This window comes from Micropterus salmoides, unplaced genomic scaffold, assembly GCF_014851395.1.
Source record: "Micropterus salmoides isolate LMB-PRFRI ecotype aquatic unplaced genomic scaffold, ASM1485139v1 Ms_hic_scaffold_12, whole genome shotgun sequence".
Lineage (NCBI taxonomy): Eukaryota > Metazoa > Chordata > Actinopteri > Centrarchiformes > Centrarchidae > Micropterus > Micropterus salmoides.
This window is the reverse complement of record NW_024040263.1, coordinates 19,586,853-19,609,146: the sequence shown is the minus strand read 5'-3', so window position 1 is coordinate 19,609,146 and position 22,294 is coordinate 19,586,853. Positions and strand designations below refer to the sequence as shown.

The following is a 22,294-nucleotide window of genomic DNA, read 5'->3' as shown; positions in this document are numbered from 1 at the left end:
GTCTACTACTGAACATACTGCCCTGAAAATAGCACACATTGTTGTGTCTTGTGTGCAGAAATATACACATGAACACACAAAATGTATAGTGTTGAAATCAAGGGAAAGCCAAAGGAGGCTAAGCTGTCTTAGTTCAAGTTTTGTGTGTCACAAAAAAGTGCCAGTGTCTCCACCAATAAACAAGTATGTATTATTTTAATTACTTCAGTGACCTTGTCTTTTTGGCTAACTTTTGAAAGAGAAAACAGTGACAGTGATGTGTCACTGTAACGCCAGGTAAAGCCACTGAGACATCTCTCAACATAGATCAACATCCGCCTTTCAAAGTTGAGGGGAGACGCAACATCTGCACCAAACTGTAGCATAAGAAAGCCTACATTATGTTTAATATAGCCTAATGTGTTGATTAAGTTTTATAGTCACACGTGGCAAATAAAAAACACTCACTTGCAGAAGTATGGATCTCATTTTCCGTTTTTTTTATTTGCATTATCATACATTAGGTACAAATGACACAATCGGTTACAAGGTAAGCTCAGACACATTTTAAAGGTTTCAGGCTGACACAGGAAGGAAACAAACATACATACACCATTGTCAAAATACAATATATTCTTTCTTTTACAATCTATGTAGATCTATGCAAGTCATTTATGTACAAGGACAGGGGTACTGCAATGATAAATGGACAAAGAGAGGAGAGTTGGAGACCTTGTTATTGTGTGGGTTAAGGAATAAGGCATTCCTGCACATCCTTGATCCTGTGCCCTGTACAGCCAAAAAGATGGCAGCTCACTTCAACTCTCTCATTTCACAGTGAACAGAACGCAGCGGAGAGTAATGACTAACTGCAAAGAAGAAAGAAATTAAACAAAATTCATCTAAAACAAACAGGTACCTGAAAGGAGTATATTAAGAAAGGCCAATTGGGAAAAAAACAAATCATAATAGATTTCTCTCAAAACCTTACATTTAAGATAAAATTTTTACACCAGAAAGTAACTTCATGTTTTTCTGGCCATCATAATCTATTAAATTAAAAACAAAAGAGGTGATGACATCAAACAGAATGTAAACAAATAAAACACCAAATACATTTGGCTAACTCCTTTTCCAGGGTGCATTAGTGGGACCAATAGAGCAGTTGAAAGGGTGGAATTGATGCCACCTGTGTTGAGTGAATTGCACAAGAAAAAATCAGCTGCTTTCCTGACCTGATGGGATTTAAAGGGTGAAAAGAGGAGGACACTGTCGATAAGATCACGGATTGACTTGGCCCAGGCACTGAGGAAAGAGGAACAGGTAGAGTGAAAGAGAGGGAGTGCAAGAGATGACGAGGGAGGGATGGTTCAATGTGACGAGGCACAGATGTTGTCCTACAAGAAAACCATAATCATATATCCTTTCACCATTTGACTTAACCCCTTCTATCACCTGTTCATTGTTCCTTCACCTCCCGAATATCATCCTCTGATATTGTTGATACGTATATTAGTTAACTCACTACATCATTCAGTCATTGATAGGCACAGGGAGGTAAAGGTAAAGCAAGCAGACACAGGAGGATGAGTCAAGTTGTTGGCCTCAGTCAACAAAATGTGCTTAAAATTCTGATTTACAGAACAGGTGATGGACCATTTATGTGAAAAAAAGCGTACAGTTTTTTCGTTTTACTTTTATTTACATTCATTCATTGAAGATGTGCTGAAACACGTAAAATTAAGTAAATTAACTTAACCAAGCTACTTTGACAATGGGTTAAAAACAGTAAGTGGAGTAAACATATGGAGTAAAAATGGAGTAGAGAGTTTAGATTAGAGCAATGACGAAGATTAAGAAGACGTACAGTATATTTGTTGGGAAAGGCACACAAGGGGAGAGTAAGTGATCTTTCCATGCAGACATTGACTATGACTTGACATTTTGAAAATATTTCTACGAAGAAAGAAGATTGGGAAGCAAGTCATCAGAGATTGTATTAAAGGGATGCATCTAGACTGTTAAATCAGTACATACAGTGGTGCACGTTAGGCTCAGACGGGGGCACGACTGTTGCTGAGTAAACTGAGTATGTACAAGAAATATTTTCTCTCACTTCTGTGAAATTCACTGATTGTAAAGCAATTAATAAATTTAGTACTGTGTATAAAGAGTCGTCTATCAAACTGACTGGCATTGTACACACAATGTGCCCTGGTATACTCAGGGCAGCATGCTACCATATATGTTTTGGGGCTAACAGAGTGAACAGCAGATGTGACAGGCCTGAGCCTGCACAGGGAGAAGTTGTCGTCATCCATGTAACTACAGCTAGTGCAACGCTGTCTGGTTCTGGTTTTCCATGTCTGGCACATGCAAAAGGTTATATACTATAGGAAACACGGTAGGAGAGCACAACTCTTAGAAAAACATGGACAAAAAATTACAAACATTTATATGCTTTGGAACATTCCTGAATTTCTTGAGCAGAAGCTAGAGAAATAAAACTGATGCTGACAACAACTGATAAAAGCAAAAAAACAACAACAAAAGAAACCAACAACAATAAAATTAACTAATTTCACAAAATGACAACAACACAACATTAAGATTATAATATAAACCCCATTCATGAGACACTAGAGAGTGAGTGGTCCTACTGGTATGCTAGCAACAAGCAGTGCTTCTGAGTCACAATTCAGTGATCCACATCGCCCGAAAAAGGTAAAGGCTAAAGGAACCAGGGGCAACAGTATTATTTTTAGATATGCAAGCTACTTCAGAAATGAGCAATAATATAGAACCAGGGACTATGTCTCAGGAAAGTCTTCTAATAATCATTTTAGTATTAGTATCTATTTAAATTTAAAACTGTAATGAATGTCTATTCTATGTTCTTTAGCTCCATCGATCTGCATTCTTTTGGCTAAATCACTGTTGTTCCTCATTCTAGCTTTCACACATAGCTTACAAATCAATGCTTCATTTCTGTTGCAAGACTGTATAATTGAAACTTGACTTTGTGTGCAGCATAGTACCCTGCAATCATCCATCAAAGAGTCTAGCTGGTTTAAATGAGGTTATCGGACTGTGGTTTGTAATGGTCACCTTAAATTTGACCAATCTAGATCCATGCTTACAGTGATACTCCACCCTAAATCGAACTTTTAAGTATCAAACATTTACCAGCCACGGACCCTGACCAGACCTACAAGCAAAGTGACATAAGGAGTTGTAAGGAGTTGTGCGTGAGGACTGAGAGGGAAACAGTGCATTTGAGCAAAACCATGTAAATATGAAATAAACAGATCATACAGACACACAGTGAAAAGGTGGCTTATTACGCATTTTGACACTTTCTTTCCTACAATGAAAAACTATTGGAATCCATTGTAGTCAACATAGATTTAAGCTAACCATTATTCCTTAAAAAAGGATGAAACAAGTAAAACCCTTAAAGACTACATGTGGTGACCCTTACCTCTAAAGTTAGATTTTGAGTGGGGCATCACTTTGAGGTTGTAACTCTTAGAGGTTTTATACTTATAGCATGCAGCATTTAGCGGATCACGTGCATGATTGATGCCTACCAACAGCGTGCAGATACAGAAGGGCAGTCAACAGCCAGACACGCTTCCAATCAACGAACAATTTGCTGTCAAAATCAATGAATAAAGAAAAGATTTGATAAATCTGCCAAAACAGTAGAGCAGATATATATAATGTAGTAAAAGCACATTCAGGTGTTGGTATAAAAACTGTAACTTGCTATACTCTTTTCAAATAACTCATGATTATTTACAAAGGAGTTATGCACTGATATTAGATACATTAAAATAGTGATGTATTCTAATGGAAAAGTATGTATGAGATCACAAAATAAGAGGATAGTAAAAACTAATCTATTTTTAAAGACTTTTTTACAAGAAACAAAAAGGGATGCCAAATAGCGATTAAGCTAATAATGATTGTGTTGCCATATTCCTAATAAAGGACAACAAAGCATTAGCAGAAGAAATTCTCCTTTTGATTTGCAACTTTTGTATCCAAGAAACCTAAAAAATGTGATACTGGGCATGATACTGTATGCAATATAACATTGCATGGTTAATACACAACAACATAACGTTATATTCTTAACACAAACAACAGTTTATCAAAATGTCTTTACTGTTTCTGTTAGGTTATTTTTTAGTTATGGGCAGAGCATGGGACAGAGACAGTGGTTAACACTGACTAGTGTTAAAACTTGACAAACTGTAAACGTTTTAGGTTTGTTGTTTTTCCTGAATGAAGAATGTTCTGCCACTGCCCACACACAAAACTGGTTGCCATTTACCCCGTGTGTCCCCATAATGTCCACAAAATTATCTCACAGGGGAAGTACACAAACTGCAGCTCAAGTACGGGTTAGAAAATAGGTGTGTGAATGAGAAGTTGTGTGATAACAGTTAAGCTAAGTTAAGTTTTGACAAATTGGAACCAAACCTGGCACACTTTCATACGTGTCTTACAAGTTTGCATTTTTACAGGCTCCATATTATTTAATGACATAATTCTTTAGTTTATTTGCTACGCACACTAGAAGTTCAGAAGACTGGCAAGAATTAAATTGTACTAAAATAGAATTTTACACCATGAAATTGAAAAGGGGCTAGAAAACTGTAAACTTGATACAGGAAAAACTGAATCACAACCACCTGTCCTTCATATTTGGCTATAATTATTTTATATATATATATAGTGAGAAATATTTAATATATAGTGATCATTAAAACCAACCATCCATCTAGATCTGTAGTCCATAATGTTTATCCATTTAGATTTCTAAGCACGAGAAGTTCCAAGGGCATCTTTTCCAGAATTAGTTAATCCATACCTTAAATGCTCTTGTAATATGCTTATGTTTATATAATTTACAGACATATATTCAATTATTCTTTCAATTTCATATACTGGCATACTGTAGATAAATAAAATCCCTTCTGTCTCAGTGCCTCCAGATATGGTAAACCTTCAACACAGATTGCAGCGTTAAATAAGGACTTCCTTGTCTACACTACATGCTCATTGTTAAACTTATTGAGGGAAGTTATTTCTTGTGATGGCCAAGAACCAATCTAATCTACTACTACTAGCAAATATATTGTATACAGAAAAAATTTGCATGCCCTAAAATGCTGCTTATGAATAAAACCAATACATAAAAGGGTTATCTTGGGCATTGATGAAGTTGTGGTCAGATGGTAGGTTGGAAGTTGGTCTAAGTGGGTGGCAGTGAGCAGGGAGGTTCTTCTTTGAGGTCTCTCCATCCTTCTCATAGGCTGTTACAGAGCGACGGGTGTACAAACTGTGGATTGATGAAAGAGAACCCTGCAAACTCGGCCTGGTCGATGTTGGCGATAACCAGCTCATCTGGTGGTGTGAGCATGGGCTGGGTGCGTGTGAAGAACTTGTCAAAGTTCTCTGCTCCTTTCCCACACTGTAGAAAAGGGAGACAGAAGAGGGAGACACAGAACAGACATGAAATATGTGGAGCACTGGCAGAAGTGTGCGCACGGCAATTCTGAGAAGACATTAAGCAGAACTGGTTTTTCACTTCTTAGAACTTTTCACATATTAGCCCAAAGCACAGGATCATCATCAAACATCATCAACACCATTCATATTACTAAATAATATCACACTGCGCTGGGCAACTAGACAATGTGCATGGACAGTGCAGCAAGCAAGATGTGTGAGTTCTTCCTTTGAACTAATTCAAAAGCATCTTCACCATGCCTACATGAAAATGAAGAGCATTTCACACCTGATCCCCCACTTTTCCCACTACTATATGCAGTAGGATGTTAACAACATCAGATTACATGCTCTACATCTCATTCACCTGAATCACAATGTACCCTTCTGAATACCAAAGCAACAATGGCACAGCTGCTGAACAGCAATGCATTTCCCAGTAAACAAGGTCAGGGATTGATCCTACGAGAGGAAATGGTGTCAGGACCTCTGCAGCAAGGCACGCTGTGTTTGTTCGGACCTCATAACCTGCTGTGATGCAGCTCCTTTTATCTTGGCTCAGGTGTGATATGTAATTTTGTGTTTTTTGATCCTCAGCTATCAATGCCAATTATCTTAGAAAGAATGATCTTTGTAAGAATCAAGGAGCAACAAGGTCACAAAAGGGTTAAAGAGTAACTTCAGTATTTTTTAGCTTGTACCCCGGTTATGGAAAGGATCCCTACAGAGATAGACCTTTTTTTAAAGAGTAAGATTCTATTTGCTTAACCAGAAACAATGACTATATTGCTCTTGTCAAAGCCACCAGACTCATTAATTTAGTGGACTTATTATGACGGGGTGCAACTGCCAGTAAGGATTACACTGCAGCCCTGTTTCACTTCTGCCAACTGCAGGGTGCTCACTCAATAATGGAACAATTTCAGAAAATGTTGTTCCAATTAGTCACATAGACACAAGGTCCAAGATGAAAATACCAAAGTTACCCTTTAATTAATGTGTTCATAAGAAGGAGGCAAGCTGTCAGTATTTAATAGGACACATCAAAAGTGTTTTCATGTTTATGTGATGAGAGGATAATAAAATAAATCAAAGACACAGAAACGGATCATGTCACATGGTGGATGCATTAGCACAGAGAATTTCTCAGCAAAGGAAGGTCATGGGCATGTTCGGAGATGAGTGAGCATGGATCTCATTTTATTTCCATAGAGATATTCTCCTTAACTGAAATAAATCCTACATGACATGTATGACCACAGCAGCAGATAAAACCAATTTTTTTAATGTGCTACTACAGGTGCAACTTGAGTTAAGTATTACTGTAATACAGCAGTTGGAAAAAAGTGGTACCGTTTCATACAGTACCCGCCTTAACAATCAAGTCACAAATCAAGCCATTTTGAGTTCATATAAAATTACTGAGATTTACATTACTTATTTGCTCAGACCAGAGCAAAAGAACATATTGCTTTAACAAGTAATGCACACATTACCAGATCCTGTTAAAACACTACACCAATGTAGGCTTTTCGTGTGACAACCATTTCCAACACTAGGCTATGCCTATAAGACCAGAGAACATGGAAACCATCTGTTTTATCTCCTTCCAAGCTAATCTCATTTATTGTGCTGTATATTTGCTTTGCAGTGATTCTGTGCCTGCCATCAGAATCCTTTTAGGATTAGCTTTTGTGGAGGATCTGCTAAGGAGGGTACCCTATAACACAAAATTACCAGCGTGCCTTGGTAGTCCTAACATTCTTTTAAAAGAGAAGAAACAACACTACACATATTTACCAAAAATCTCTTTTTTAAAATAGAAAGTATTAATATTTAAATGTCCTGTCAATCACTTTTTACTTAAAACTTGTTAGAGCCGGTAACACAATGGCATGGACATAAAAAGGCTTCAATTTGTCATCCAAATGAGGTGTGTTAAATCAGTGACTCTCCAATTTAAGGGCATTAGAGACGTGTCCTATTGGTAGAAATAGTTTCGAATTAAATTGTTAAATAGTTATTATGGAATAGCAGAGAATATATTAGATTACTTGTTCTTTTCTCTTTTAAATTATTCCTCTGTCTTTACTGGAGAAAAACCAGGAGGAAATGAGGCAGAGCGTACAGAAGAAAGAGCGAGTGAGTAAGAAAGACAGAGGGCTGTACATAATATCCTTCTCTATCCTCATCAGTTAGTCCACCTATACACTGGGCTCACCCTACATGGATGCATGCATTCGCATACACTCACAATCATACACCCAAATACACACACACACTGCTGGGTCTTGTGCACAGCTTGATAAGCATTCATGTTACCTTGGGAGCTACTGTTGTGCATTCTGAATCCAAATGCCATGGGGCTCTAACAGAGGACTTGGATACAAAGAAAGGAGGATGGCAACAATAGCACTTTTTGCACTCATAGAAATAAATACATATATATCTTCAAAACAACCAGGAACAACAAACAACAGCAGACAGAAATCTCCTACATCAAAACTAGGACTGCCCCTAATAGTCAACTAAACCGCAAGTCGATGAGAGTAGAAGAGAAAACGTTTCATAAGTTGGGTAGTTTCAGAAAATACAACCTCAAACTCTATTCAGAAGCTGTGCCTTGTCTCTGGGAAAAAGGTGTCAGGGGATTGTTGCAACACAGAACTCTAGCTGCCATTACCTAGTTAGCAGTCCTCTTAGCGGACTACCCTGAAGTAGCTTGGAGTACTGGGGGAGTATTTACACCGCTAGCACAGGAGCTTTGGACCACAGGTAAGAAGAGGTTTTCCGTAGGGTGACTAGGGGACTTAGCACGGGAATGTTGCCAGGGAGTAGAGCCGGAATAAGCACCAGAAGTAGAGCAGGGAGAGCAGGCAACTGATCCAGCCTTCGCAGCCTCCCATTGAACACAAACCAGGACCGAACACAGCCTCCGAGACTGTTGGAAGCCAGTTTGATGACAGGGAATACAGTACCAAGGTGATTTACAGCAGCTTTGACCAGGACTCTGGCGCCGGGGACGATGAAGACACGACGAGTTTGTAGCAAGTTAATTTGTAGGTAACATTATACATCATCCATGGTGTTGATAAGTCCATGAGTATTTGTTCTTATGATGTTGGAAGTTATTTATTTCCTTGGTTTGAACAACAAGACTTGTGTGATGTTATACTGTGTTGAAATAAATTAACAAAATGTTCAATCTCCTTGCTGTTTGTTCCGACACATTCAGAATAATTACCTTTTGTCGTTAAGAGGCGGCTCACTTCATGTCTCTTGTAAAATTATTATATTTTGAAGGCTCATTATTACGGTTTTGTATTTCTCTGTAATGTAGCACAATGTTAACAATGCTATTCATAACATTCCTTCTCAGCCATGGAACTCTAATCATTTTCTGATGGCCAAATATATATATATATATATATATATATATATATATATAAGTAATATCATGAAGGTGCGGCGACTAGTTGACTAAGAAAATCTTTAGTTGGGGGCAGCCCTAATCAAAACATCTGTCCCTTTTCTGGATGTGCTGTTACTACTTAGTGAACACCAGTAATTGCACTTTACCCCTCTATATATCTGTATACAGTAACTGACTGACTGACACACACTCATTTTGATCAAGTTGTATCAATTTACTATAAACCCAAACTTCTATGCCACTGATCCATAGCTTAAGATGATTTGCAGGTGTGAAAAGGACATTTCATAGATGCCATTACACATCAGTTATTTATTTATTCAATCACTCCCAATCAGTTTTGGCATTTGACTTTACAACCAACCGTGATCTGGCTTTGAAACTCTTGACTAATGTGTAACTAAGTGGCCTTATCCACTGCTGCCCTACTTTCACAGGATCTGTGTGTTTGTGTTTTATGTGAGCATCTATGTGTGTTCCAGCAACTGCTTATGTGCCAGTCTGTGTGTTAAGGGAAGTCTTTCCGTGTTTGTCAAGCAAACACACTGTGGCAAGTTACAGACATTTCTATCTTTATTTTCTTGACATCACATGTCGGGCGATGTAACGGAAGTGAGAAACATTAAAAACGCCATGTCCTCCCATGACTATTGTCACTGACAGGTGACGCTCGTTCCAAGCCATTACCACTCTGTCAGAGTGGATAGAAGGCAGGACACACACTTCAAGATAGGGAGCAAATGTGGCTCTGTGTGTGTGTTTGTGTGTACTCTCTCTCTCCCTCACAGCAGACACCTGATGGATAATCAGCAGCAACCTTCAACTGCTGGGTATGCTTGTCTTCTTCTATCCATCACTGACCATCCGTCGCTCAAGTGAAGAAACACATTTTTCACTCTGACCTCCACCGACAATAGCCAGCACCAAGATGTCCCTCTCTAATTCACTCCTTGTGACACCAGGCCTCTGCTCTTAGGAGGTTTTTCTACCAGTGTATACGCAAAGCATATGTGGGTTGAAGCTTCAGCTGCCAAACTGACAGTGTCTTTGCTAAGATTTGAGAAACACTTCCTATCCTGATCTGTTTCTTCTTTCGACATAAAGGTGGTTAGCATGTTTGTATGCTGAATCATTTCTGTGCTGAAGGAGCACACATTACCAATAAAGACCTCGAATAGACTAGAAACGACATCTTATGAGTTGCTCCCATAAGATAAATGAAGCTAAATGGATCAGCTCAACAAGAACAAAGGGAGAAAATTAGGTTATGAACCATGGCATGAAAATCTGCACCACTGCCTCTGTGACATTTTTTTGAAAAAGCGCATGGCTGGTGTTCCATCTCCTATTTGTCATTGTGTGATTCAGCCAACCCTTATGGGGTGAGACCAAAGCTATTATGCTGTTGCTACATCCTCCCATACATGGTGACATAGTGTCCTACATGGGTTTTTGACCTACTTTCTTCATCTTTAATCTCCCTGCCTCTCTCTCTCTCGCCTCCGCACTCAAGCATATTAAGGATGGTAAATGAGCCTCCACTAAGAGTTGTGCCATGATTCTCTCTCTCCCTTTCTCTTTACCTCTGTCTCCATGAAGCCAACTGAAATGGGAAGCTATATGTATATGTTGTCATAATCTCCTGTACATTTTGTTTGTTATTAGCAGCCTACTTAATACTTAAAAGTAACTGGGGGAGTAACACCTTTTAATGTAGTATTTCATTTTTTTCATTTTATTCCACATACACAGAAATGTATTATTGCTCTCTGCTGCCTTATATGGAAGTTGTATATAATACTTTATTTATTATTTAGTAACTGAATTTGCTTTAATTGCTGTGTAATGGGACTAAATCACAAAGCACCGTTGAATCCATGGGTTGTAGGTCCAGAATGGTAAAGATAAAACCAGACCCTTACATGACTTCTTGTGCTTTGTGCTGTGGTACTAATTAAAAATGATTGTCCTGTAAGCTAAAAGAGGAAAGGCAGACACGCTCGGTCAAGTTGCAACTGTCTGTGATTCTCATTTTCTTACAGCTACAGTGAGTCATAACTCATCCACATTGCCATAATTTTCTGGGTGTGTGTATGTATGAGTGTCCATGGGTGCACATCCCTTCCTTGGACACTGTTCCAAGACTTCTGTGCAGTGACTAAGTCCTCCCACTCTTTCTTGCCCTGCTTCTCTCCCTTCATTCACTGCTCCCATCCCGATGAGCATTTTCCTATTTGACCTAATTTTTCCACCCTTCAGCCATAAAAACGATCAGCTAGCCACAAGTGGGCACAAAATGTGGAAATCATGTGTGTTGTACTCTCAAAAAATTTGCCTTATTTCATACTTCGCTGGATGCGGCTGGCATTTGATTATGTGCTTGTTTTGTGCCTGCAGTAGACGGCTGCACAGTGACTGCATCCAGCACTATAAATATGGATCAACACTAACTGAGTCTGCCCTAACACTCATTCTACCACAGACTGTGTCCTCTGAAGCCCCAGTCCTACAGATACAGATGGTTTGAATCTGTCAGCTGGGTGCAGCCGGTGTATTGATTGCAATTCCACAGCTGTCACAGGTGGATGAAGTAAGATTGAGCGGGAATACATGCACAAGGAGAAAGGAAAGAGGAGGAGGAGGAGTGGATTTGAGAGGCAGGGTTAGACCTGGTGAGGGGTGAGAGGGAGGTGTATAATAATAGCCATTTGATGGTAATGAGCGTGTAACAGGGTAGACCTGTAAAGTCCTGATTTTGAGTGCAGTGATAGTGTGATGGGTGAACACTATGTGTGTGTTTGGTGGATGTGGTCTTCACATAGGTTGATTGCATGGGGATGGGCTGATGGTAGACAGGTGTGCTTGGGCGTGACCTCTAATCTGCAGTCATTTAACCAGCCACACACTAGGCTTGGTGAGTTTCTACTTGTCTCCTGTGTGCAGCTACAGATTTGTTTGCATGTGATAATGTTGAATGCCTTTTTCTCTGGGCATGTATTTTGTGTTATGTGGGTTGGTGGCAGTATCTGTCGTGTGGAATGGGGGGTGGATATCTTTGTAAATTGCTGTTGGGAGTTTCTGCTTGTCTCCTGTGTACTGTGTGCAGGTGTGCTGAGGCTGCTGCTGGTATCCAAGATTGTGTGGGACATGGCTGGGTCGGAGTCTGGAGAGTTGCATGGTGCAGAGCAACGACTGCTTAGTGGTGTTACCAGAGGCCACAGGCAGTGAGCAGGCCACAACTGACCAGATTGTGATCACCAGAAGCAGACCAATCCTTAGCGTGTTGTTCCATTCTATTTAATTTGCCCTGAGCTTTCCCCATTGAACTGACTTTTAGCTTTCTTAGCTTCAGTCTTGTTTTTAACATTTTATGTGTATTTAATATAATGTATAAATAAAATTGGAGGTTTATATTTTGCTTGGCTTGTTATTGCTGCCTACTTATTTTTCACCACTGGTTGGTCATTTCCGAGCTAAAGAGGGGTGTTACAGGCGCAGAAACAGAGCTGTTACATGGCATAGTGAGATGGACATGACAGATTGTTACAGAGTAGTTTATGTTGGTTACAGGGAGCATAAACAATGTCCTACTCTCTTTCCACCTCTCATCTTTCACCCTTATCTGCATCAAGACCCATGCAAGCATGCACTGTGCAAAGGACATGCACATTTGCATGCATTCACCTCCCTGCAAATTCCAGCGTGGACAAATATACAAGCACAGAAGCTTTCCTCTCTCTCGATATTTCTCTCTCTGTCCGATATTATTCCCCTATCCACCCACAAACATATATGCAGCAAATAGACACAAAGATGAGGCGGACATGCAAGGAAATCTTCCTCCCCTGCTTTTCTCAATCTCTGTTTACCCTCACTTTCTGTAACCTTGCCACACATTTCCTCTCACACACACACACAAAGCACACACAGCATTTTCAGGACACCCAGCGAATCCACTCAGCAGGAGAGCAGGAGACTACACGGACAAAGGTCAGGATTCACCTTATTAGAGGAACCGGAGCCCTTGAGGGTTGAAACAAAAGAGAACTACAATATTTAAACTGAAAATGTAAGGGACACACAGAAACACACACACACTCACTGAGTGACCTACTTCATCTCTGTTGTGTCCTTTTTTTTTTTTTTTTTTAAAGAAACACAGTTTATATGAACTCTGTATGAGTCTGTGTATCTATACATGAAGTAAACTGATGGAAAGACAAGGAGAAAGTGTGTGTGCTCTACATTTTAAAAAGGATCTGAAAACATATTCAAGAAGGCTTTTGGTTGATGGGTCTTCACTAGTGTCATTTTAATTTATATTTTTATATACATTTTATACCGTTTGTTTTTATTTACTCTTTTGTACAGCACTTTGTGATTTTATCTGAGAAAAGCGCTTTATAAATAAACTTTACTTACTTACTTACATGTGTAATCTCAAGGGATTTCAAAACTGCGTCTTACTGTGCAACAAAATGTGATCTATATGAGGTATGCATTCATAATAAATGGAATTAATTATACATTGAGATGAGAGGCTTTGGAATTACATATCATATAATATGTGCATACAAATGAGTGTAATGTGAAAATAGTTTTATATCTCGCATTAGACTGACTTTAGTCTATGTTTAATGTAACCATTGTATTTATAGACCTTTAATTAATTTATTTATTTTTGCCACAGACCACTTACTGTTTGAACAAAACTATATCATGCTGGTGTGGTCCTGGTTTTGCTGTCAGTGTGGAAGCACTTAAAATATTAACAAAAATGAACATTCACCAGGGAAAATCCTGCAGTGGGTAGTGGACTACACCAATGGATTCCTGGCACTGTCTATCAGTCCCTTGTAACACTGTCGTGTTACACCACCATCAACAGCAAGTATAATTTTCCTAAAAACCTCCAGTGTCCAGAATTGCAAAAATACTACTATATATATTTTTACATATATTTTTATACTCATTTAGGGTTTACCTAAATCACAAAAAAGATGACTACAATTCCATGACAACAAACCATGTTTGCTCCTTTGTCTTCTTTGTCACAGAGTTAATAAATCATTGTTATATTATTAAATGTTAAGTAAATCTTCCTATAATTAAAAATAAAGATACAATTTTTGGAAAGGCTTGGGGGCATGTTGCTGTAGGTGCATGCCTATACACTTACAGCATTTTGCTTTGAAATAAGCTCTCTTAACTTTGTTGCATGTCCTCTCCTGATGTCTCCCACTATTGTCCGCTGTAAACTTCAACTGCACACTAAAACCTAGTGGCAATTGCATTTTCCATGTGGGGTAACATTGAAGATGATGACTTCTGAAGTCATATAAAAGAAAATCTGCTGGAAAATGAAATTCAGTTTATGTATTTAAAATCTGGTTTTCACAACCCAGTTTTTTTCCAGGTATACTTTTGCTTAAGTCGGACAGTTAGTTTTAGATAACTGGCTGTAAAAGTAGATATTTCAAAACAGTGTCCTGACAGAAACATGCTTCATTAGGAGTCTTCAGCAACATAATACTTCAACACGAGGGCAATATGTGTGAGTGTGTGTCTGAGTAAAATAAGACAGATAGAAAGAGAGAGGGAGGGGACGGCTTTCAGTTAATTTGCTTTCATTGCAATAAACTGTGTAAATTAAAACTTCAAATCTCATTATATTCCATGATTTGCATAAATATTCTGGACACCCGTCCATTTTGTGGAAAAAATGTCAGGTTTTAGAATATTAACAAGAAGAATTTTCTTGAGTGATCAAGTGAATTTTAAGTCCACTAAATGAGATTGGATGAATCACAAATTGATAAGGATTATCTGTAATTTGCCAGTAGACAGGTTTCCATCCTAATGTAGCGCAAATTTTAAACAAATTTCCAGAAAATCTGCAAAAGAAAATGCAAAAAATGTGTTTTCATCCATTACTGGTATGCAAATATTAGGAGATGGGCGCATTGAGATAAACACTTGGCAGCTAATTCTCCAGTCCAGTTCCATTAAATCATTGAACAGGGTGGAACAAGATGACATTATGAGCGGCATACGAAAACAGAGCCCAAAGTAGTAACAATACCTTTGTGACAGGAACAGACAAGTGTAATATGTGGCCGTACTTTATCTCATGTGAGAGAGGGTACCAATCATATTGACCTTGGTTACAGTAATTATACCAAGTGGTATCACACTTAATTAGACTATGAAGTATAAATTATTTCCTAAGCAATTTCATTGCCTACTGTAAAAGTGGATGTTCACAGTACTTACCACTTTGGGCTTGAAGGGCGGCTGTATCTCCCTATTCTGGAGGCGTTCCCAGTCTATGCGTCTGAAGAAAGCGTGTTCTCTGATGTCCCTCTCTCCCTCAGAGCTACAGCCCAGACGCTTGGACGGGTGCTTGGTCATCAGCTGCATAGTAAGAAACAAAATGGAGGAAATGGAGTTAGAATAAACAGACTATAAATTTTACAGTCATTCAGAATCAGAGCGGTGATTCCTCTTATAACTCGATCATGTGGGATTTGCAGTGTAGGTTTTAGGAGGGCCTCAAATGAAAGGTTGTCTTTAATTGTCCACTGCATCTGTTAGGGCCAGTCCATAGGCTCGCCATTCATCTGTGACAACATTTGAGCCTCTTCTTACATGATGTTGGTCGGCAACAGGTCTTCTCTTGAGCGATCTTTCACCACCCTGACAACGTGTTTTCTTGATGTAATTATGTTGTGTTTTTGTGCTAAACTGCAAAATGTTCATACAGATTGTTCATAAAGTGAAGAAACATAGATAAAAGTTGTTTTCCTGCACAAAATGTGTGTCACTTTACTTAAAGCAAATAATTATGTGTTATAAGGTCTTATAATTAGTTCATATGGTATTATGTCTACCTGTAATATATTATACAGGGATAGATATTTTAACACTTTACTTAAAGCAAACAAAGACATGCTATATAACTTTAAACATTACTATAAGCTATTATTCCATTTTATATCACTAATTGTAAATGGTGACTAAAGTGTATTCATAACGAGGCAGAGTCGGTGGTTATAATATGTTATGGAACATGGTCAGAGATTCTTGCCGCACATTGACATAAACTGGTATTACTATAAGTTATAAAACATTAAATCAAAAGGTCATAATACGTTATGAACTTTGCTATAGCGCCTAATGCATGTTTGTAAGTGATTATATCAACTGTTATAATGGCTATGGACGCATTATATCGTGTTATAAATATATGCACAGGTCATTATAGCGATGACCTTCATAGAAAGTGTTACCGTAATTTCTTAAGTAAATTGGCAGCACTTTCATTCATACAGAGTACAGAATATAGTATGCACATTTTCATTTCGCAAACCACAGAAAAACAATGAATTTCAACATTTGGTTTTATCTCTCTCAAAAGTGGTCAGTGTTAGTGAATTAGGAAAACTCTCTCCCACTCCTGTGTTGTCTTACTGACATGTTTTGTGATTCCACCTCTTTTCTAGGTCAGTAAATGACAGCTAAACAGATGGGTCTGAAAAAGAGTGATATAATTGTTTTTTTTTCCCCTTCTCCCTCTGCTTGTTCTGCCTTTAGAGAACTGCTGCCACTTCCAATCACACCGCAGACAGCAAGAGGACACAGTTTGCACTTGGTTAAAAAGCAAACCAACATAAAAAAAAAAGGACCCGCAGGAAAATTAACCAACAACTAAATCGGTCCTTGTTAAATTATGTAAGAGCTAAGTGGTATTACTTAAACATAACTGTTGAGATAATAAAAAATTACAAGTAATTGAAATGTTTGTTTGTCAAGCTTACAGTTGTACATTGCTGATTGCATAAACAGAACATAAATTAATGCATTAAAGCACTTGCTACTCATAACGGAACATCATTTCCGACTGCTTGTATGTATAAGTGTGTATATGGAATTGGAAATAGGGTTCAGTATTGAGAGTCCAAGGACCTTTTTAAATAGGCTGGCTTACAGTACATGAGCATGCATGCATACACCGACACACATGAATACAAGCACGCACGACCGCAGCACATCCAGTTAAATCCCTAATTTGTGATGCACACCTTCACTTGCAGCTCAGTCACATTGACAGTTCTCCGAAATGATACAACATGTTTAGCAATCACCCTTTGTGTTTTATTGGTCTTGGTACAGAGGGAGGACTCTGTAACCAGTGCTAATCTAACTACAGCCTCAGACCAATGGCATATACACAGACTGTTAGTCTTAAAGTAGCCTATCAGTCAGGTTTCATTACTAAACTTTAGCTATATTACTTTTAAGGAATAGTTTGAGATTTTCGGAAACGTGTCCAGTCTGTAATCTAAGATAAGATAACCTGCGTAACCTGCCAATACAGACATGAGAGTGGTATCGATCTTCTTATCAAACTCAAGCAAGAGTGTGAATAAGTTTCTCAAAATCCTGAACTATTCCTTTTACGTACTTGCCAATACAAACTCAACTTCAATAGTTAAAATATATACATAATTCTGTAGAATTACAACATACTGTTGGACCAGACAAAATAGTATTTGCTCCTTGTGTGTGCTGTTTAGTCTGCACCTAGTGTAAGGATGCTGAAACCTCATCACCAGTGGGAATAATGAGGAAAGATAGATACACACACACCATCAATACATACCTTCCATGTCACATATTACTGCAAGACAGAGTTGGTTGTGAAAGCACATTGTGTGAAATGAATGATGACCCACAACACTCTCTAATCTAACATAGCTACTGATAAAAAAAAGAAAAGAAAAAGCTGTATGTTACTGTAAATTAAAAAAAAATCCAGTTGACATTCCTATGTATTCGGTTACCTTGTTAAATATAAATTTATCACAGAACTAAACTAAACTCAACTAAAAGATGACACACTACTCCATCACCACTTTGCTTATGAAACAAGTTAGACAGCTGAGGATCTTTTTCTTTAAATTTTAAAATGTTCTTACTTTTTTAGTGATTTTGTCTAACGCACAAAAAAACAGAGGACACAATCTCATAAAATTCAAGCTGTCAATCATTCCCGGTGCCTGGTTCTGCCGACACGCTCTCTCCCGCGTACAGTTCTACTGAACTGGTACAAAGAAATCCATGTATTCATTTGGATTTGATAGTTGATAAAAAGAAAATACTATTTCTAAAATATTTTATCATCACCTCACCAGTGTTGGGCTTTGTATATATGATTTTTAGCAGCCAAATTGGTATCTATTTGTTTTTACTTTTTCTTCTTAACAGATACACACATATACACGCACTAGCTGTGCAGACTCTGCTGATAGCAACTTAGGGTAAAAGTGTGCTATCCACAGTATGTCCTGCATGTAACACAATATACAGTAATATTGTACTATTGAATCAAGATTTTTTTTTTCTTTGATAGAACAGGGAATCTTGCAAGGGCTTGAACTAGTCTTCACAGTGAAGATTTCTGCCACTGCAGTATATCGAGTATTCCTTGTTCTCTGGCAGTTGTTGTTTCATAAAATATGAGAAAATAAAGACAAAGTGTGCAGTTACAGACAAATTAAGTGAAAAAATACATCACTGCACCGCCAGATATTCTTTTTGTTTATCTTTTTGAAGAAAGGTATAATTTAAGAGACAACATTAATGACATGCTAAAATGGCAAAATTCTGTCATTTCTACTTGCAGGAGTTTTGCAGGCAGCTTTCCTGCAGCAAGCCCCTTCGACATACAGACCGTGGGCTGGGCCACATCTGAACTAGCAGAGTGCATCCAGCTGGCAGAGTACATCAGGCAGCTGTTGACGAGGAAGAAAAAGTCATTTGCAGCTTTCTGTCTGTTCCCAGGATTGTCACTGCTGGTGAGAAAGCATCCTGCTGCAAACACAAAGCTGTCACCATTGAAATGACACACCTTACACACTGAAATGTCCTACACTGAAATGTCCTTTTACTTTTTACTTGAGCACTTGAATTACTTTGCATATGTGCGATGGATAATCATCTCCTGAATAAAGAAAATGTGGTGCTGACATTTCACATAGAACATTTGATCAATCTGTCTGCAAACTGCTAGCACTCGAATCTCAATGGCGCCACTATGTCATGAACTGTAAGTTCTAAAGGTTTAGTGTGTTCAGAAAGTGTACATAACTTCAAAGTAACCCTGCTGTTTCTGCTGAGAATATCAAATCGTTAGATTTGACAGGACAGGAGGGAGGGGAGAGCGAGAGTCAGGGAGACAGAGGGAAAAAGAGAATGAGAGTGGTGAAGTATAAGAAAGCAGATCTCTTAGTCAGCGAGGAGTCTGGCCAGGTAAAACTGTGTGATTCAATACATCAAAGCTTTCAAAACACACACACGCCATCATCCTCATCCTTTAGAACCCAAATAGTTTGCTGCAGGAGATCAGGGAGATCGACAGTGGCAAAACATCCGATCTAAGACCAACCATACTTGTGTAAATAACAAATGGGATTACATTTTACATTCTCTTCTGACAATACAACAGAAAACGTACTGCCCCATCGGGATTTAGTTGAGGATATCATGCAGTATTCAGACACCGAGACACGAGCTATCCCATGTTTTTTACCTGGATGCTTTTGCCACAGAGCTCTGGAGAACCTGAGGGTGAAATCTTCACCGGTATTTTCCTCTACACCACAACTTACACTAAAAAACACAGTCTGTATGTATATCTGTCTTACTCACATTCTGCCGACCTCTAGGTAACATCCCATTACTTTGATGAATGTGTATCTACATCTTTGACCTATTTAAAATTTAATGAACTGTACAGTATACATGGGCTTGCTAAGAATAGAGTATCTATATGCATAATAAAAGTCTACCAGCACACTTAAGTTTGCATACAATAGATATACTGTATTCTACACAAAATCACTTTTCCTTTTCCTGCTCTCTGCCCATTTTGCTCTCTCCCTCCCTTTTCCCTACATCTCTTTATCTCCCTCCAACCACTCTTTCTCTTGTTTGTCTTGTTTTTTTTTCTCCTCCCTCCCATCGCTTCCTTTCTCCCTATTTTGTGGGTCAGGCTGCTGGCAAGCACTATGTATCCATTAAGAGGAAGTGCTGCAACCATGGCATACAAGGGTTGACACAGGGACTTTGGCCGAAACCAAGACACACAGAAAAGCAGGAGGACACCCACACCGCTGAAAAAAATTTAGGAGCGAGAAAAGGACAGGAAAAGGAAATGGGGGGACAAATGGAGTTGAGGAAGGGACAAGGAGACAAAGTGTGTTACTGCACAGCTCATTGAATTTGCACTGCCTCTGGACAGAAATAAAACTGCCACATTTACTATTAGATTCCTTGTGTGCACACGTACACAAATGTGCACTTTCCCTTGTGAGTATTTCTGTACATTTGAAGAAAAGCAAGGTTAATCCTTATAATCTTTCTGTCATACAGCCTTATCTTTGAGCGGCTAAGCTGAAAGCACTGCTGCCAGGAATTCAACCCGAGTATCAGCTGCTTTAACATGGACCACGAAGAATGTGTCTAAAATAATTCTCATCTTTCAATGATCAAATAGACCTTAGGTGAACGTCACGTCATCTGTCAACTGTGACAGATGCCAAAATTCATCCATTTTTAATGTACATCAGCTCTCCAGAGGGTGAGCATGTATAGGCATGTAATGCCCATACAAAGTGCCAATGAAAGACATAAAAACAGAGGTTTAAGTACAAATTAGTGAGTTTATGCACAATTTCTACATGTGATGTTTGTCTTGTTGTTTACTCCATGAAGCAATAAAGTGGGGCACACTGCAAATTTCATTGGGCTTCATTGAACCTGTTAGGGGGTGTCCTAAAAATCTAAAACACATTTTATAATGTTTCTTCCTCTTTCATTTGTTTTCAAAAAATTCTGTTGCTGAGATGAAATGAGACAAACTTCCAAAAATCCCAGTATTTGCTTGCCTGACTTGCACTGACCCATTGTACTGTTTAGTTCCCCCTGTCTCTGAAGATCTAGCAGCCATATACCCATGGTGGCGGAAACAGCATCCCAGGAGCCTACTGAGTATAATCACTCCTTTGTTTTTACAAGGAAGGCCTATCTCTAATGATTAACAATCTCATCTCGCGACTCAGAATGCAGGTCTGCTACCAGTCCGGGTTAACAGAGGAGGCAAATTAAAGGATTGGGGTGGAAAAAGCATTATTTTTCAGTAGAACAAATAGCCTACAGATATAAGTGATTCACAGGTATGTGCAGATGTCTTTTGATATTCCTCTGTGGCTTATTAACAATTTCATGTATTAAGTCCTACACTGATGCAGTTTTGTATAAATTAAACCTTTGCACTATACCTCTGATATCTGTATAATTTCTGGAATATTTTCCTGGCATCACAAAATTTAATATACAATGTTTTTCTAATCTGTGGTGCCAATTTATGGTCTGAGACATGGTAGGGAAGACAGTGGCAAAATACCTTAGTGTATTTGTATAGTCAAGGTTAGCATCATTGCTGCTAGCTATTTCTATTGGAATATCAACATTGTCATGTTAGCAAGAGTGGCCAGTTGTCTAAAGATGTGGAAAAAGTAAAAAGTTGTGGAAAAGGACAATGTTCAATTTCCAAGCTAGTTTTTTACAAAAGTAAATGAGTTTAATTATTTAAATGATAATAAAACTTGCTCAGCAGGGATTTCCTTTTGACTGTCCACTTTTTTCATTTTGCCAGTATAATTGCTTTTAGTCATGTTTTTCATTTAGAATCATAACTTTACTACTGTATGAGCACAAAGTGAATAATACACTTTATGTTAGTATGTTAAATACCATTTACTGTGATACACACGTCGGACGGTTACTGTAACAAATGACACATTGTAGTGATTCAAAATTGACATATTTCTTCAAAATTATATATTTTTTTCAACTGTGCCCCTGGAATATTTTAGACTTACAGAACAACAAGTTTTGTAAAACGGCTACAAAGTATCAGCAACAAGCTCATGGAGCTACTGCACCTATCAGACAGTCAAGCTTGTGAAGAGTATATTGGATGACTCAATAGGTTTCCCTTCAATGTTTTAATAATGCACATGTAAAAGACACTGGAACTGAGTTGGAAGAGAGAGGGAACTTGTAGATGAGTTCCCAGATAGACTACACTTCACTCTTACAGCAAATGGAGCTAGGCTTCTCAAATGTTATGTCTAACTTCAGAAAGCTACGAAAAGCCTTATGGCAGTATGAGACACAGCCTGTCAGTTTATATCCCTAAAGTTGAACTAGCAGGAAAGGCTTGTAGCCATCTTACAAGAAGTTCACTTATTTTGGCTTCAGTGAAGAGTGTGAATGACACAGCTTAAAATGTTTGTT

The 22,294-nt window shown here is 38.4% G+C and overlaps 1 protein-coding gene across 2 annotated transcripts in view; it reads right to left on the bottom strand.

Annotated features, from left to right (window-relative positions):
* Positions 1-458: 458 nt before the first annotated feature.
* LOC119899340 (protein kinase C alpha type-like) overlaps positions 459-22,294 on the bottom strand; it is a 171,613-nt gene continuing 149,777 nt past the window's right edge. For both annotated transcript variants that reach the window (XM_038713873.1, XM_038713872.1), the window contains 2 exons: positions 15,206-15,346; positions 459-5,461 (listed from right to left, as the gene is read on the bottom strand). In XM_038713873.1, coding sequence (XP_038569801.1) covers positions 5,297-5,461; positions 15,206-15,346 — 306 coding nt within the window. In that variant the 3' untranslated portion in view covers positions 459-5,296. The remainder of the gene's footprint in view (positions 5,462-15,205; positions 15,347-22,294) is intronic.